Source organism: Planococcus citri, chromosome 4 (assembly GCF_950023065.1).
Source record: "Planococcus citri chromosome 4, ihPlaCitr1.1, whole genome shotgun sequence".
NCBI classification, from domain to species: Eukaryota; Metazoa; Arthropoda; class Insecta; order Hemiptera; family Pseudococcidae; genus Planococcus; species Planococcus citri.
The window spans coordinates 17,765,387-17,781,371 of record NC_088680.1 but is presented as its reverse complement, the minus strand read 5'-3'; the positions used below and the strand labels follow the sequence as shown (position 1 = coordinate 17,781,371).

General features: G+C 34.5%; 3 protein-coding genes across 5 annotated transcripts in view; all 3 read right to left on the bottom strand.

Annotated features, from left to right (window-relative positions):
* The window catches only part of LOC135842440 (uncharacterized), a 51,590-nt gene that overhangs the window by 23,775 nt on the left and 11,830 nt on the right, over window positions 1-15,985 (bottom strand). The window contains exon 2 of one of the 3 annotated variants that reach the window (XM_065359904.1): window positions 392-3,321. The exons of the other annotated variants lie outside the window; for them this stretch is intronic. Coding sequence (XP_065215976.1) covers window positions 1,446-3,311 — 1,866 coding nt within the window. The 5' untranslated portion in view covers window positions 3,312-3,321 and the 3' untranslated portion in view covers window positions 392-1,445. Of the gene's footprint in view, window positions 1-391; window positions 3,322-15,985 lie in introns of those variants that run through there. 3 annotated transcript variants of the gene reach the window in all.
* LOC135844805 (uncharacterized) lies at window positions 6,799-11,476 on the bottom strand. Its single transcript, XM_065363161.1, has 2 exons — window positions 11,238-11,476; window positions 6,799-8,925 (listed from the first exon to the last, which is right to left on the bottom strand). The coding sequence occupies exon 2, from the start codon at window positions 8,913-8,915 to the stop codon at window positions 7,023-7,025; it is 1,893 nt and encodes a 630-aa protein (XP_065219233.1). The 5' UTR covers window positions 8,916-8,925; window positions 11,238-11,476; the 3' UTR covers window positions 6,799-7,022.
* Window positions 12,046-15,777, bottom strand: LOC135844977 (uncharacterized). Its single transcript, XM_065363393.1, has 2 exons — window positions 15,170-15,777; window positions 12,046-14,239 (listed from the first exon to the last, which is right to left on the bottom strand). The coding sequence occupies exon 2, from the start codon at window positions 14,227-14,229 to the stop codon at window positions 12,349-12,351; it is 1,881 nt and encodes a 626-aa protein (XP_065219465.1). The 5' UTR covers window positions 14,230-14,239; window positions 15,170-15,777; the 3' UTR covers window positions 12,046-12,348.

Here is a 15,985-nt window from a genome sequence, read left to right as displayed (position 1 = left end):
TCAAGATACGTCACATGTCACGATAATTTATCGTGCTCGGTCACGTCACGCATGGATATTTTACGTGAATGTCACGAACGCCTTGCCAACCCTGAATTTATCTCTAGCTTTAAGAAACCAAAGAAATTGTATACGTTTTTGGATGTTTATAAGTATAGCCTACATACTAAAATATCACCCCCCCCCCTCCAAGTTTCAGGATTGATATTTTTTTATTTTCAATATGCAAAATAGATAATTGAGAAGAAAAACGTTTCAAAATAGGCGATTTGCTCGACTGCTCAAAAGTGGTTTTTCATTGGGCCCTTTTTCGCTTTCGCAAAACAGGATGAGGAATTATTCCAAGTAAAAAAAATTGGTGAGCTTGGCTCTTATTTATCACGCACCTAATTCAGAAAAAAAAAAACGTTTTGAAGCGTAAAAAAATTATTTAATTTTCTTTCAAGTAATATCTAACAACACTAGGCAACGGCATATTTGTTTTCAGGTTGAAAATGGGCTTAATCGATAGTTTAGACCCTAAAACAAAAAACAGAGTGGGGTTTTTCAATTTGAGTTGTTTTTGTAGACAGGAGAGGTGATCAAAGTTGCAAAAATGGCCGTTTTTGCCCTATTTCACGAGTTTGTGGCGACATCAGTATTATGTTTCAAAAAAAACTAAGGTCATATTCGGATTCTACGTACTTTTTTAAGTAAACATCTTTACCGGATTTTTGATTTTCGAACATTTAAGCGCATACGGAAGATTTTCGTTTGTAACACGAGATTTTTACTGCACGAGAGCCTCGCCCGCGCGAACACGGTTCCGCGCCACGATTACATCGTGGAGTAACGCCAGCGTCGCGCGCTCCGAGTTTTAAAATATGTTACAAACAAAAATCTCCCGTATGCGCTTGAAACTTCGAAAATCAAAAATCCGGTAAAGATGTTTACTTAAAAAAGTGCGTAGAATCCGAATATGACCTTGTTTTTTTTTGAAACCTAATACTTATGTCGCCACAAACTCGTGAAATAGGGTAAAAACGGGCATTTTTGCAACTTTGATCATCTCTCCTGACTACAAAAACTCTGTTTTTTGTTTTAGGGTCTAAACTATCGATTAAGCCCATTTTCAACCCGAAAACAAAAAAAAGGTCAAAAATTGTTGCCTAGTGCAATTGAACAAATACTTACATCGAAAGGTAAATTGGAATTAAAACTATTGACAATGTTTTTATAAACGTAATGAATTATAGGTATACTGTAGCAAAAATTAACGTCTTAAATTACTCGTATTAGCCTTGAGTCATATTCACAAGCAAAAATAACTTCATCGATTTCAAAAAATTGAAAATTAAAAAAAAGAATAGGTACCAGAAATAGAGAAATACCATAAATGCTGATTATTTTTATATTCCTTGACCACCTTTTGAGTTCTTTTAAATATTTTCTATAAGTAATAGACATCATGCTCTTGTATACAATCGCCGCAGCCGTCTCCAATTACGCAAAGTGTTCTCGATGTTATCGTCCTTCGAACACCACTTGGCACACTTTTGATTGAGATATTTCATAATACGGATTTGTACGATCATAACCGTGACAAAACATAAGGAGCCGACTGAAGGTTTCACATTTTTCAACTCTCGGTCTGCAAACACCGATTCATCCACAACTTTCACAAAATCAACGAGTTGAACATGAGAAAGGGGTCGAAAATTTTTAGAGTTTTCGAAGGAGGTTATCAACTTTTTTACGAACTCTTGCTTCACTACCAGTCTTGAGGTAAGATTGTTTTCAAAAGTTTCGTCGATGAATTCGCTGAATTTTTTCCATTTATTGAAGTTGGTAATCAGACCGAGACCAACGTCACTACAGTGTGGTATAAGCCTAGATATTTCTTTCAGGAACTTTTTTTTGAGTACTTGGACAGCGCTTGCATCATAAGAACAATAAAATTTTACTTTTTCAATGAATTTTTCGAAATCTTGATCTCGGATTAACAAACTATATAAATATTTTTTGAAATGGTGAGACTGCATTACAAATTCTTTCAGCGCCAATTGGTCCTCGAAGTTGGGCAAAAATGAGTTCACTAAATAGTTGAACGATTCGGGACTACATTCGTGAAAACGGGGGCTTTCAGCTACCTTGAAAATCAGTCCTTTTCTCTCATTTGAAGAGAAATGATCGAGTAATTTGTTCACAAATTTTAGAAGGTTGGGGTTGCGAAGACAAAAGTCAATGTATGAACACACCCGGGATCGGCGGCGAATCAGATAATTTCTTTGGGAATCAGAAGCAGTATCCCAAATCTCAGTCAATGAAGATATCAATACAGGATTATGTTTACTACGAAACAATAGTTCGCCGATAATTATGGAAAAATTTTTCTCTGTAACGTCATTTTTAGAACGTCTCCAAATGCGAAGTACATGTCCTGGAGAATTGGAACACACGAGGGAAAAATATATTCCCATATTAGCCGCAAGCAAACGTTGTCGCTGATTGCAAGTCATTTTAGCAATTATTCGGCCAAAAAGTACGCGAGTGCAAGTGGCGTAATATCGGCCATATTTCTGTTTCTCTTTGCTTTGGTAAGATACACAAATCAATAAATGTGTAGCAACTGCTACCTGATCATCGGCATTCAAAAGACTCCAAAAGTATTCGTTGATGAACCGATCACGAATATTGAAATTCTCTGCCATGGCGCGATATCCTAGCTCTTCACCCGATTCATTTCTAAGGTAACAAATCCAATAGAAAAACACCCAGCCGTTGGAATGTCTCACATTTGCATAAAATTTTGCCGGAAGCGAATCCAACGAAAAATTTTTCATTTCGTCCTCCATGCAATAGGCGCTCATAATGATAAATTTCTGCACATTTGTCAAACAGTCGGCTTGTAGCATGTTTTTGGCGGTTTTCAGACAGTCGATTTCACCATTCGTCGACCAAACCAACCAGTTTGGATCGATGTTAGGAATATCATAATGATATTTGGAAAATGTCTTGGGAAATTTCATGTAGAATAAAAAATGATCTGCCCATTGTTTCATACTTCGGTCAACTTCCTGTAGGTCATTTTGGAGTGTATTTTTAATACACCCAGGAATATTCAAATCCTTCATCAGCTGTACACAACGGTCTTGATGAGAACTATATTGCTCATTGTAAAGATGGAACTTCTCCAAAACACTGCACCATATTCCTCTAGCTACTTCATGTGATGCTAATTCTTTTAGATTTGGTACAGTGTGAAAATAAACATAAGGATCGTTGCTGCCATCGACAATGCGGTTTTCTTCGTGTGGTTGTTTAGAGGACATCTTGAGTAATCTGTAAGTAATTAAAAATAAAATGATTGTTGTGGTTTTCAGAAAGCTAAGAGTTGGAAGAAAACTTGAAATTTAGTCGCTTTTAACTGATTTCGATTCACGGAACAATCACATTTTTAACTATCTAAATTTTATAATAGAGATCGTAGAAAAAAATTCCAGAAGATTTGGATGAAATTTCATAAAGAGACGTTTGGTCAAACCTTAATATTATACAGAAAAATTTTGAGTCCATGGTGCCTCCGAAAGAGAGCTCCCCCCCCCCCACTTAATTCAGAAACAAAGATTTTTTCATCAAAAATTTCAGTTTGATATGAGGAAATATGCCTTCATTGCCTTAGCGATGATTAAATTAATCATCACCCTAGAGATGATTAATAGAATAAGTAACTCCCTTAGAACTGCAAGTAAGGTAATGTGTTAACTCCTACTACATTGCTACTCCTACTACGTCGCTATAATGTAATCGCGCGCAGCAAACGCATTGAACGCATCGAACGAATCGAAAGATGCACCCGAAAATACTATATAAAGTGTTGCGGACGCGAGCCAAACCATCTTTGGACTCAGCAATCCGGAAAGCTGGTTCTTTGGTCAAAAAGTGACTTTATGTTGATGCGAGTAGGTATACGAGGTCCCCCTTTGTGGGACATTCAGCCCCTTTTTCTCAGATATTGCCCACCCTTAGTGGTTAAAATGTTTCTCGTTTTCGTGACTTAAATAATTGATCGAATTTAATCGCGTTCTCAATGGGTATTCTCCGATCCTGCTAGCCATCTGAAATACTTCTCGTCTGAAAGGGTACTTCGTGTAATACATTTCTGCCGCTGCTGACTATTATTGGGGTCAGCCACCGAAAAAGGCAGAAAACGTGGACAGTATGTGTGCTTGGTGAGTAAGTCACCATTTATTCCGAAATTGTAAACAGTTTCAAAGGTATGTAATTACCGCCTTTTATCCATTAAAGTATATTGATTATAGTCTAATTCATTAACGCGAGTCGTAAAGTAGAAGCCAGAGCTTTTATTTATTATAAAATGACCCTATAGTTATTTTATACTCTATGACCTTTTGATGTGTATTTATATTATTATTTCTGACTAACAATAAACATATTATCACTTTTGTGTAAATATTATGGGTTTTATTGGTGGTCAGAGATTATTGCTGTGAAGGGTAGATGGTATGACTGAAACCTCTCCAAGTATTGAGCTATCCTGGGCAAGGTAAATGTTCCCTACCTAAGGGAATATTTCTTAACTCAATTACGTAAACAGGAATTCAGGTAATTTCCCTCTTACCAAGTTATGCCAAATCTCACTCTATCAAGTTTTTTGTCTTTTTTTTGAATTTTTAAATTTTAAAATGAAATTTTGCGAAATTGAAAACTAGACGATATTTATGTGATCTTGTACCTACCTACCTTATGCCAATTTTATTGTGCTAAGGTAATTTAAAAATTATGCTTCGTTTAGTCAAAGTTGTGAAAAAATGGAATGAAATGTTCAGTCCAAATTTTTTGTTTGTGAGTCTCGAAAAAAAAAATTTAAAAAGTTGTCAAAATTTTATTGCAAACCATTATATTTTGGTCTGAATCTCAATTTTTTTTTTGAAAAGAATGAAGCAAAGAGCTAGGTAACTCTGAGTCGGAGCTGAAAAAAAATTTCATTGCCTTGTAAATTCATCCAAATTTACTGCTTAGATGATTTTTTCAAAGTCCAGATCATACTACTTCATTTAGATAAAATTATATTTAGTTAGAGGTCAAAATTTTGCATAAAATTAGGTACATACCTATAATTTGATATAGGTAAGATATGATTCTAATACGTACTTCCTAGTTAGCTAGCAATAAAAATACATATGTACATATCTAGGTAGCCTATTTCAAGACAGATGCAAATTTCCTCATCATGGACAGTACGAAATTCGAAATAGAATAAATCGTCAGTCAAATCTTCCAAAAAAAAAAAGTGAACCACGAAATTAGTTTAAGCTAACATGGCACTCAAATAAACACGAGCACGACGTTTTAATATACCACCAGACAGGTCTTCCTCTTAGTTAAAAATGGATCAAAAGACTACACTACGATTGCAAACACACAATCATCTTATCAAGGATAATTCAAAAAAAAATTTTCATACCAACCACATTGTATTGAAATATCGATTACTGAAACTGAAACAAAGGATCAGAAACTAGTTCCTGCATTCAAAGTCCTTATACGAGTATGTAGGTTAATTTGTACCATGGACTGCTGGTTCTTATCGATTTAACGTAGTAGGGAAAATCGTGTAGATAGTAACCCAAATTTTCAATTGCCATTCAACGAAATGCGATGTTTGTTGACTGATAACGTGATTATGGAAATGGCCTAGGTCAACAACAAAATCTCACCTATTTCGCAATAACAGGGTGAGGAATTATTCCAAAGAAAAAAGTTCGTGAGCTTGACTCTCATATTGAAATTATTTGTTTAAATTTGTTGAGTAGGTATATGAATTTGTGAATTGACTTTTTTATTTTCATTAATTCGAAAAAAAATTATTTTGTAAAATGAACTTTTTTAGTTTCACTACTTTTGGTTTTACTGGGGGTTTTAAAAATTTATTCAAAATTTATTTACTTAATTATTCATTTATTTGTTGATATTTTGATCCATCAAAATTTCAATTTTATTTTTAAATTTTATTATCATACCCATTCAGAATTTTATTGTGTACCTACTTATTGATTTTTTCAAGAATTAGATTGAAAAAGATAAGTTACCGATAGGTAGGTACGATTTTAATCGTTTTCAAACGATTTCTAATTTACGAGTAGATACCTATTTTCATAAACGTAAAATTATGTACATATAACGTTGGAGTGAAAAAATGAAAAAAAAAATGAATAAAAATACCTATGTTTTTTTCTTAACAGTCACCTACTTTTTTTAATTTTTAAAATGAAGTTTTTCAGTGATACTCAAGTATCAATATTCATTAATTTTTTTTGTTTCAGTCAGCGGCATAGGTATTTTTTAAAAATTTCCAAATTAAATTATTATTGAAATTATAATTGGCGGGGGGGGGGAGAGGTTGAAATTCAGATGACTGCTTACAATGATTGTTTTAAAAATTAAGGATTTTTGAATTCAGTTAAAAAATTTTTGTTTTTTAGAACTTTCTGCTTGGATTTCTTTGATAATTTGGTTTAAAATATTTAAGACAACAATCAATTATTTTTAGATGAAAAAATTATGGACTTATAACTTATCAGAATTAGCGTGGCCCCAAAAAAGAACTGACGAGTGGGTAACAAAAGGCATGATTAGGTATTTTCAGAATAAGCGTTTTATAAACTTTCAATACTTCAACCGCTCAAAAGTGGTTTTGCATTGGGCCCTTTTTCACAAAACAGGACGAGGAATAATTCCAAGTAAACAAAAAATTGTGAGCTTGGCTCTTATTTATCACGCACCTACTTCAATAAAAAAAAAAAAACCATTCTGAAGAGTAAAAAAATTATTCAACTTTCTTTCAGTATCTAAGAATTGAACAAATAGGTACTTAAGTACATGGAAAGGTAAATTGAATTAAAATTATTGACAAGTTTTTAAAAACATTAACAAGCAAAAATAACTTCATCGATTTTGAAAAATTGAAAATTAAAAAAAAAGAATATGTACCAGAAATAGTAAAATACCATCAATGCTGATTATTTGTGTATGCTTCTATAATGGGCAATAAACATTGTGATCTTGTAGAATTGCCGGAACCATCTCCAATTACGCAAAGTATTCTCGATATCGCCCTTCGACCACCTTTCTGTATACTTTCGGTTGAAATATTTCATAATAAAGATATTTACGTTCATAACCATGACAAAGCACAAGGAGCCGAACGAAGGTTTAACTTTTTTAAACTCTTCGTCTACAAATACCAATTCCACAATTTTCACGTAATCAGCGAGTTGATCATGAGTACGGGGTCGAAAATTTTTAAAGCTTTTGAACGAGGCGGTTATCAACTTTCTAATGAACTCTTGCTTCACTACCAGTCTCGAGGTAAGATCGTTTTCAAAAGTTTCGTCGATAAATTCACTGAATTTATTCCATTTACTAAAGTTGAAAATGAGACCAATGTCACTACATTTTGGTATAAATATTTCTTTCAGCAACTTTTCTTTGAATACTTGGATAGCGCTTGCATCATAAGAACAATAAAATTTTATTTTTTCAATGAATTTTTCATACTCTTGATCACGGATTAACAAACGATATAAATATTCTTTGAAATGGTGAGACTGCTTCACAAATTCTTTCAGCGCCAATTGGTCCTCGAAGTGCGGCAAAAATGAGTTCACTAAATAGTTGAACGATTCGGAACTACATTCGTGAAACCGAGGGCTTTTAGCTACCTTGAAAATCAGCTCTTTTCTCTCTTCTGAAGGGAAATGATGGAGTAATTTTCTCACAAATTCTAGAAGGTTGGGGCTGCGAAGACAAAAATTAATGCATGAGCAGAAGTACGCCTGGGATCGGTGGCGAATCAGGTAATTTCTTTGGGAATCAGAAGCGGTATCCCAAATCTCAGTCAATGAAAACATCAATGCAGGATTATGTTTACTACGAAACAATAGTTCGCCTATAATTATAACAAAATCCATCTCTGTAACGTCATCTTTAGAACGTCTCCAAATGTGAAGTACATGTCGTGGAGATGATGAATTGGAACACAACACGAGGGAAAAATATATTCCCATATTAGTCGCAAGCAAACTTTGACGCTGATCGCAAGTCATTTTAGCAATTATTCGCCCAAAAAATAGGCGAGTGCAAGTGGCGTAATATCGCTCATCTTTCTGTTTCACTTTGATTCCGTAATCTAGAAAAATCAAATGTATAACAACTGCTACCTTATCATCGGTATGATTCAAAAGGCTCCAAAAGTATTCGTTGATATTGTAATTCTCTGCCATGGCGCGGTATCCTGGCTCTTCACCCGGTTCATTTCTAAGGTAACAAATCCAATAGAAAAACACCCAGCCGTTGGAAATGTTGAAATGTTTCACATTTCCATAAAATTCTGCCGGCAACGAATCCAACGAAAAATTTTTCATTTCGTCCTCCATGCAATAGGCGCTCATAATGATAAATTTATGCACATTTGCCAAACAGTCGACTTTTAGCATGTTTTTGGCGGTTTTTATACAGTCGATTTCACCATTCGTCGACCAAACCAACCAGTTTGGATCGATGCTAGGAATACCATAATAATATTTGGAAAATCTCTGGGCAAATCCCATATAAAATAAAAAATGTTTTGCCCATCGTTTAATACTTCGGACAACTTCCCGTAGGTAATTTTCGAGTACATCTTTCATGCAACTAGGAATATTCAAGTCCTTTATCAGCTGTACAGAACGGTCTAGACGAGAGCTATCTTGCGCATTGTCAAGCTGGAACTTCTTCAAACCACTGCACCATATTCCTCGAGCTACTTCATACGATGCTATTTTTTTCAAGTTTGGTACATTGTAAAGATAAACATAAGGATCGATGCTGCCATCGACAATGCGGTTTTCTTCATGTGGTTGTTTAGAGGACATCTTGAGTGATCTGTAAGTAATTAAAAATAAAATGATTGTTGTGGTTTTCAGAAGCCTAGAGTTGGAAGATAACTTGAAATTTAGTCGCTTTTCCATGTCAACTCAATCAAAAAAAGGCGATTTTGAAAGTCATGTCTTTCGATTTCGCTCAGTTTTTTTTACAATATCTAACGATCTAGTAGGTAAGAAACCCACAATCAGTTTGGTCCCAGCCCCCTCAGGGGATGGGTGGGGGGCTTCCATTATTTTCACATTGTCTCGAGGTACTTATCTTCAGCAGCCCATTCCTCCAAAACTATGATACTTTGATCAAAACTGATTTAGAACTTTTTAAGCATTTTGAAATTTTCAAAAGTTAAAAGTTGAACTTTCAAACTGAAAGTTCAAATTTCAAAATGGCACTGTAAGTGGGAGCTATCATTTAAAATTTTGAAAAAATTTCCATAGATGTACCTTTTGATGCTTTTTCGAAATATTCGAGAAGGGATCTCTCAATTGAAGAGGAGCACCCCCACCCCAATTTTGGGCGAAACTTTCGAAAGAAAATTTGGGGCATATTGTGATATATTGAATTCTATATTTTTGGTGAAGCTGAACACACATATGACGTCAGATTTTTGATTTGACCCCATCGACGGCCCACAATAAAATTTTTTGGACTTTTACCTATGGGGGGGGGGGGGGGGTTCTGGGGGCAATGGGTGAAGTCGATTTGAAAAACTATGGCTAAATTCGTGTTCAGCGATATCGAATACATACTATTTCATGTATCACACGAATTTAACCATTTTTTTTTTTTTTTTAGGTTAGCCCCTTTGAGAAGGTGCTGGGGGCTGTGGACTGGTCCAATCAAAAATCTGACGTCATATTCGTCTTCAGCGTCACCAAAAACATACTATTCCATGTGTCGCACGAACAAAACACTTTTTTGAACTTTTACCCCCTTTGGGGAGGTGCTGGGGGCCGTGGATGGAGTCCAATCAAAAATATAACGTCATATTCGCGTTCAGCGTCATCAAAAACATACATTTCGATATATCACATGCCCCGGATTTTCTATTGAAAGTTCTGCCCCAAATTGGTGGTGGGGGTGCTTCCCTCCATTGAAAGATCCCATCTCGAAACTAGAATATTTCGAAAAAGCATCAAAAGGTACATCATGGAAATTTTTTCAAAATCTTAAATGGTAGCTCCCACTTACAGCGCCATTTTGAAATTTGAACTTTCAATTTGAAAGTTCAACTTTCAACTTTTGAAAATTTCAAAATGCTTAAAAAGTTGTAAATGCAATGCCCTTTCGAATTGTGAAATTAGTTACGATCAAAGTATCATAGTTTTGGAGGGATGCGCTGCTGAAGTTGAGTACCTTGAGGCAATGTGAAAATAATGGAAGGCCCCCCACCCATCCCCTGAGGCGGCTGGGACCAAACTGATTGCGGGTTTCTTACTTACTGGGTGGGTAGATATTGTAAAAAAAATTTGAGCGAAATCGAAGGACATGACTCAAAAACGTTGGTTGAGTTGAGGTGGAATGACCCAATAGGGAATGTAGAAAAAAATTCCAGAACATTTGGATCATATTTCATAAAGAGACGTTTGTGTCGAGCCTCAATATCATACAGAAAAAATTTCAGCCCATATGGTGCCTCCGGAAGAGAGCTTCTTTTCCTACCTACTCCTGATTCAGAAACGTAGATTTTTTAATTAAAAATTTCAGTTTTTTATTAACTTTTTTTATGAATTTCGAAATTTTAAAATGAAATTTTGCGAAATTGAAAACTAGGCGATATTTATGTGATCTTGTACCTACCTTATGCCAATTTTATGGTGCTAAGGTAATGTAAAAATTATGCCTCGTTTTAGTCGAAGTTGTGAAAAAAATGGAATGAAATGTTGGGTCTAAATTTTTTCTTTGTGAGTCTTGAAAATTTTTTTTCAAAAAGTTGACAAAATTTCATTGCAAATTTTCATTAAGGTGATCTGTTATGACGGTCTGCATCTCATTTTTTTTTTTTTTTTTTTGAAAAGAATGAAGCAAAGAGCTAGGTAACTCTGAGTTGGAGCTTAAAAAATATCTCATTGCCTTGTAAATTCATCCAAATTGACTGCTTAGATAATTTTTTTAAAGTCCAGATCATACTACTTCATTTAGATAAAATTATATTTAGTTGGATTGGAGGTCAAAATTTTGCATAAAATTAGGCATAATTTGATATAGGTAAGACATGATTCTAATAGGTACTTCTTAGTTAGCTACGAGTAGCAATAAAAATACATACCTACCTAGGTAACCTATTTTAATACAATCACAAATTTACTCACCATGAACAATATGAATTTCGAAATCGAATAAATCGTCAGTCAAATCTTCCAAAAAAAAAAAAAAGTGAACCACGAAATTAGTTTAAGCTAACATGGCACTCAAATAAACACGAGCACGACGTTTTAATGTACCACCAGACAGGTCTTCCTCTTAGTTAAAAATGCTTCAAATGACTATACACTACACGATTACAAACACACGACACAATCATCTTATCAAGCATCAACGACGACGTCTTCTAAGCAATACGCCCAGAATACTTGAAACACATTTCTCATATCAACCACATTGTATTGAAATAACGATTACTGATAAACTGAAACAAAGGATCAGAAACTACTTCTAGCATTCAAAGTCCTTATAAGTAGGTTAATTTGTACCATGGACTGCTGGTTCTTATCGATTTAAAACGTTGGTTTCTGACTTTTCCAGAAAGTCGAAATTCTCTGGTTCTCTCAATTTTCCCATAAACTAGAATAAATTAGTAAAGATAATTTTTGGCCTTTCCAAAGCAATTAAAAATTCCCAGAAAAAGCTGGAAAATTGACTGAGGCTCCACCTTGAGGTAATCTCGCATTAATTACCTACCTTAGTCAAAACATCGAAAGATACAAATAGGTATATGGTTTTTGAAAGTGAGGAAATATTTTGGAATAAAGCGTTTTGCAAATTTTCAACCGCTCGAAAGTGGTTTTGCATTGGGTCCTTTTTCGCAAAACAGGACGACGAATAATTCCAAGTAAAAAAAATTTGTGAACTTGGTTCTTTTTTATCACGCGCCTAGTTCAAAAAAAAACATTCTAAAGTGTAAAAAAATTTATTTAATCCCTTTTTAATATCTAACAATTGAACAAGTATAATTACATGGAAAGGTAAATTGAATTAAAATTATTGGCAAATTTTTAAAAACGTGATGAATTAGGTATACCTAACTGCTGTAGCAAATCAACGTCTTAAATTAGCTTCAAGTCATATTCACAAGCAAAAATGACTTCATCGATTTTGAAAAATTGAAAATTTAAAAAAAAGAATACCAGAAATAGTGAAATACCGATCAATGTTGATTATTTTCATATTCCTTGACCAGTTTTTGAGTTCTTTTAAACATTTTTATGTGAAATAATTTTCTATAGACATCATGCTCTTGCACCATCGTCGTAGCTGTCTGCATTTACGCCTATAGTTCTCGATATCGTCCTTCGAACACTTTTCGGCATAGTTTTGATTAAAATATTCCATAATAAGGATAGTTACCTTCATACCCATGACAGAGCACAAGGAGCTGCACGAAGGTTCCACTTTTTTCAACTCTTCGTCTACAAATACCATTTCAAGAACTTTCACGTAATCAACGAGTTCATCATGACGACGGGGTTCAAAAATTTTTAAGTTTTTGACAGAGGCCCATATTATCTCCGATATGAACCCTTTCTTCACCACCAGTCTTGAGGTAAGATCGTTTTCAAAAGTTTCGTCGATAAATTCGCTGAATTTTTTCCATTTACTGATGTTGGTAAGGAGACTAACGTCACTAGAGTGTGGTATTACTATTTCTTTCAGCAACTTTTCTTTGAATACTTGGACAGCGCTTGCATCATCGGAACAAAAAAATGTTATTTTTTCAATGAATTTTTCATACTCTTGATCACGGATTAACAAACGATATAAATATTCTTTGAAATGGCCAGACTGCATTACGAATTCTTTCAGCGCCAATTGGTCCTCGAAGTTGGGCAAAAATGAGTTCACTAAATAGTTGAACGATTCGGAACTACATTCGTGAAAACGAGGCCTTTCAGCTACCTTGAAAATCAGCCCTTTTCTCTCATTTGAAGGGAAATGATGAAGTAATTTTCTCACAAATTCTAGAAGGTTGGGGCCGCTGCGAAGACAAAAATCAATGTATGAGCACAACTGTACTAATTGGTCGTGAATTAGGTAATTTCTCTGGGAATCAGAAGCAGTATCCCAAATCTCAGTCAATGAAGATATCAATACAGGATTATGTTTACTACGAAACAATAGCTCGCCGATAATTATAGAAAACTTTCTCTCTGTAACGTCATTTTTAGAACGTCTCCAAATGGGAAGTAGATGTCGTGAAGAATTGGAGTACACGAGGGAAAAATATATTCCCATATTAGCCTCAACTAAGCGTTGTCGCTGATAGCGAGTCATTTTAGCAATTATTTGCCCAAAAAATAGGCGAGTGCAGGTGGCGTAATATCGGTCATATTTCTGTTTCTCTTTGCTTCGGTAAGCTAGAGAAATCAAATGTATGGCAACAGCTACCTGATCATCGGTATCTAAAAGGCTCCAAAAGTATTCGTTGATGAACCGATCACGAATATTGAAATTCTCTGCCATGGCTCGGTAACGATGTAGCTCTTCACCCGGTTCATTTCTAAGGTAACAAATCCAATAGTGAAACACCCAGCCGTTGTAACGATGCACATTTGCATAAAAATCTGCCGGAAGCGAATCCAACGAAAACTTATTCATTTCGTCCTCCATGCAATAGGCGCTCATAATGATAAATTTGTGCACATTTGTCAAACAGTCGACTTGTAGCATGTTTTTGGCGGTTTTTAGACAGTCGATTTCACCATTCATCGACCAAACCAACCAGTTTGGATCGATGCTAGGAATATCATAATGATATTTGGAAAATGTCTTGGGAAATTTCATATAGAATAAAAAATGCTTTGCCCATCGTTTAATACTTCGGACAACTTCCCGTAGGTAATTTTGGAGTACATCTTTAATGCAAATAGGAATATTCAAGTTCTTTATCAGCTGTACAGAACGGTCTAGACGAGAACTATCTTGCGCATTGTCAAGCTGGAACGTCTCCAAACCACTGCACCACATTCTTCGAGCTACTTCATATGCTACTATTTCTTCCAAGTATGGTACATTGTAAAGATAAACATAAGGATCGTTGCTGCTATCGACAATGCGGCTTCTTTTAAGTGTTTGATTAACGGACATCTTGAGTGATCTGTAATTTAAAATAAAATGATTGGTGTGGTTTTCAGAAGCCTAGAGTTGTAACTAAGTACTAAGAAAACTTGAAATTTAGTCGCTTTTTGGTGATTTCGATTCACAGAACAATCACATTTTTAACTAGCAACTTTTATAATAAAGAGCGTAGAAAAAAAATCCAGAAAATTGAAGAAGATCGAATTTCACAAAGAGACTTTTGGGTCGAACCTCATCATACAGAAAAATTTCAGTCCATATGGTGCCTCTGGAAGAGAGCTTCCTCTTCTCCATCTAAGTATTTTTTCCATTTCTTCAATGAAAAAATTCGCAAAGGAATCAAAAATGCAGACTTAATATCTCCTATTAAGAATATGATGAAGTTAGTATAGAAATTGATGCGAGGGCTGGATCTTCACATTGAAACGAGATGCTTACATCTCGTTTTTCTCCTTCAAATTCCAAAATGAAATTTCAACAAATTTTCAACATTTTCACACCCAAATTTTCATTTAATCCAAAAAAAAATTTCCAGTTTAGAAGCGTAGAATTTTTTTGTCAAAAATTTCAGTTTTTACCAATGAATATAAATTTTTCCTTCGCGAGTCTTGAAAAAAAATGTTAAAAAATTGGCAATATTTTATCGCGAATTTCCATTAAGTTGGTCTGTTATTTCCGTCTGCATCACAATTTTTTTTTTTTGAAAAGAATCAAGCAAAGGGGTAGGTAACTCTTGGTCGAAGCTGAAAAAAAGATTCCTTCCCTAAATCCAGATCATATAGTACCTACTTAATTTAGATAAAATTATAATTTATGTGGAGGTCAAAACTTTGCATAAAAATAGATATATGTAATTTGATGTAGGTAAGATATGATAGTAATAAAAATACATACCTACGTATGTACCTTACCTAGGTATTTAAATACATATAATCACAAATATACTCACCATGAACAGTAGCTATGAACTTCGAAATTGAATGAATCTTCAGCCAAATCTTCCAAAAAAAATGCACAAAAAATAAAGTGAACCACGAAATTATAGTAAACTAACACGAGACTCAAATAAACGCGAGCACGACGTTTTGATGTACCACTAGCCAGGCCTTCTTCTTGGTTAAAAATGCATCAAATCGATACACTACCATTGCAAACACACCATCATCTTATCAAGGATCAACGACGACGTCTTCTAAGCATTCCGCCCAGAATACTTGAAAAACATTTCTCATATCAACCACATTGTATCGAAATAACGATTACTGAAACTGAAACAAAGGATCAGAAACTAGTTCCTGCATTCAAAGTCCTTATGTAGGTTAATTTGTACCATGCGCTGCTGGTTCTTATCGATTAAACATTGGTTATATGGGAAAATCGTGTAAGCCAAATTTTCACAGTCTATTCAACGAAATGCGGCGTTTGTTGATTGATAACGTGGTTATGGAAATGGCCTAGGTCAACAAGAAATCTCACCTTTTTCGCAAGACAGGATAAGGAATTATTCCAAGAAAAAAATTCGTGAGCTTGACTCTCATATTGAAATTATTTGTTTAAATTTGTTGAGCAGGTAACTACTAGGTACATAAATTTGTGGATTGATTTTTTTATTTTCATTAATTCGAAAAAAATGAAATTTGAAAAATTTCTGAATTTAGTTTCACAATTTTTGGTTTTACTGGGATTTTTAAAAAAGGTATTCAAAATTTATTTAGGTACTTATATTGTTCATTCATTTGTTGATATTTTGATCCATCAAAATTTC

Bases quoted from the DNA above. Each gene is read 5' to 3' on its own strand.
- LOC135844805 (XM_065363161.1), bottom strand. From the start codon at position 8,915: ATGTCCTCTAAACAACCACATGAAGAAAACCGCATTGTCGATGGCAGC.
- LOC135844977 (XM_065363393.1), bottom strand. From the start codon at position 14,229: ATGTCCGTTAATCAAACACTTAAAAGAAGCCGCATTGTCGATAGCAGC.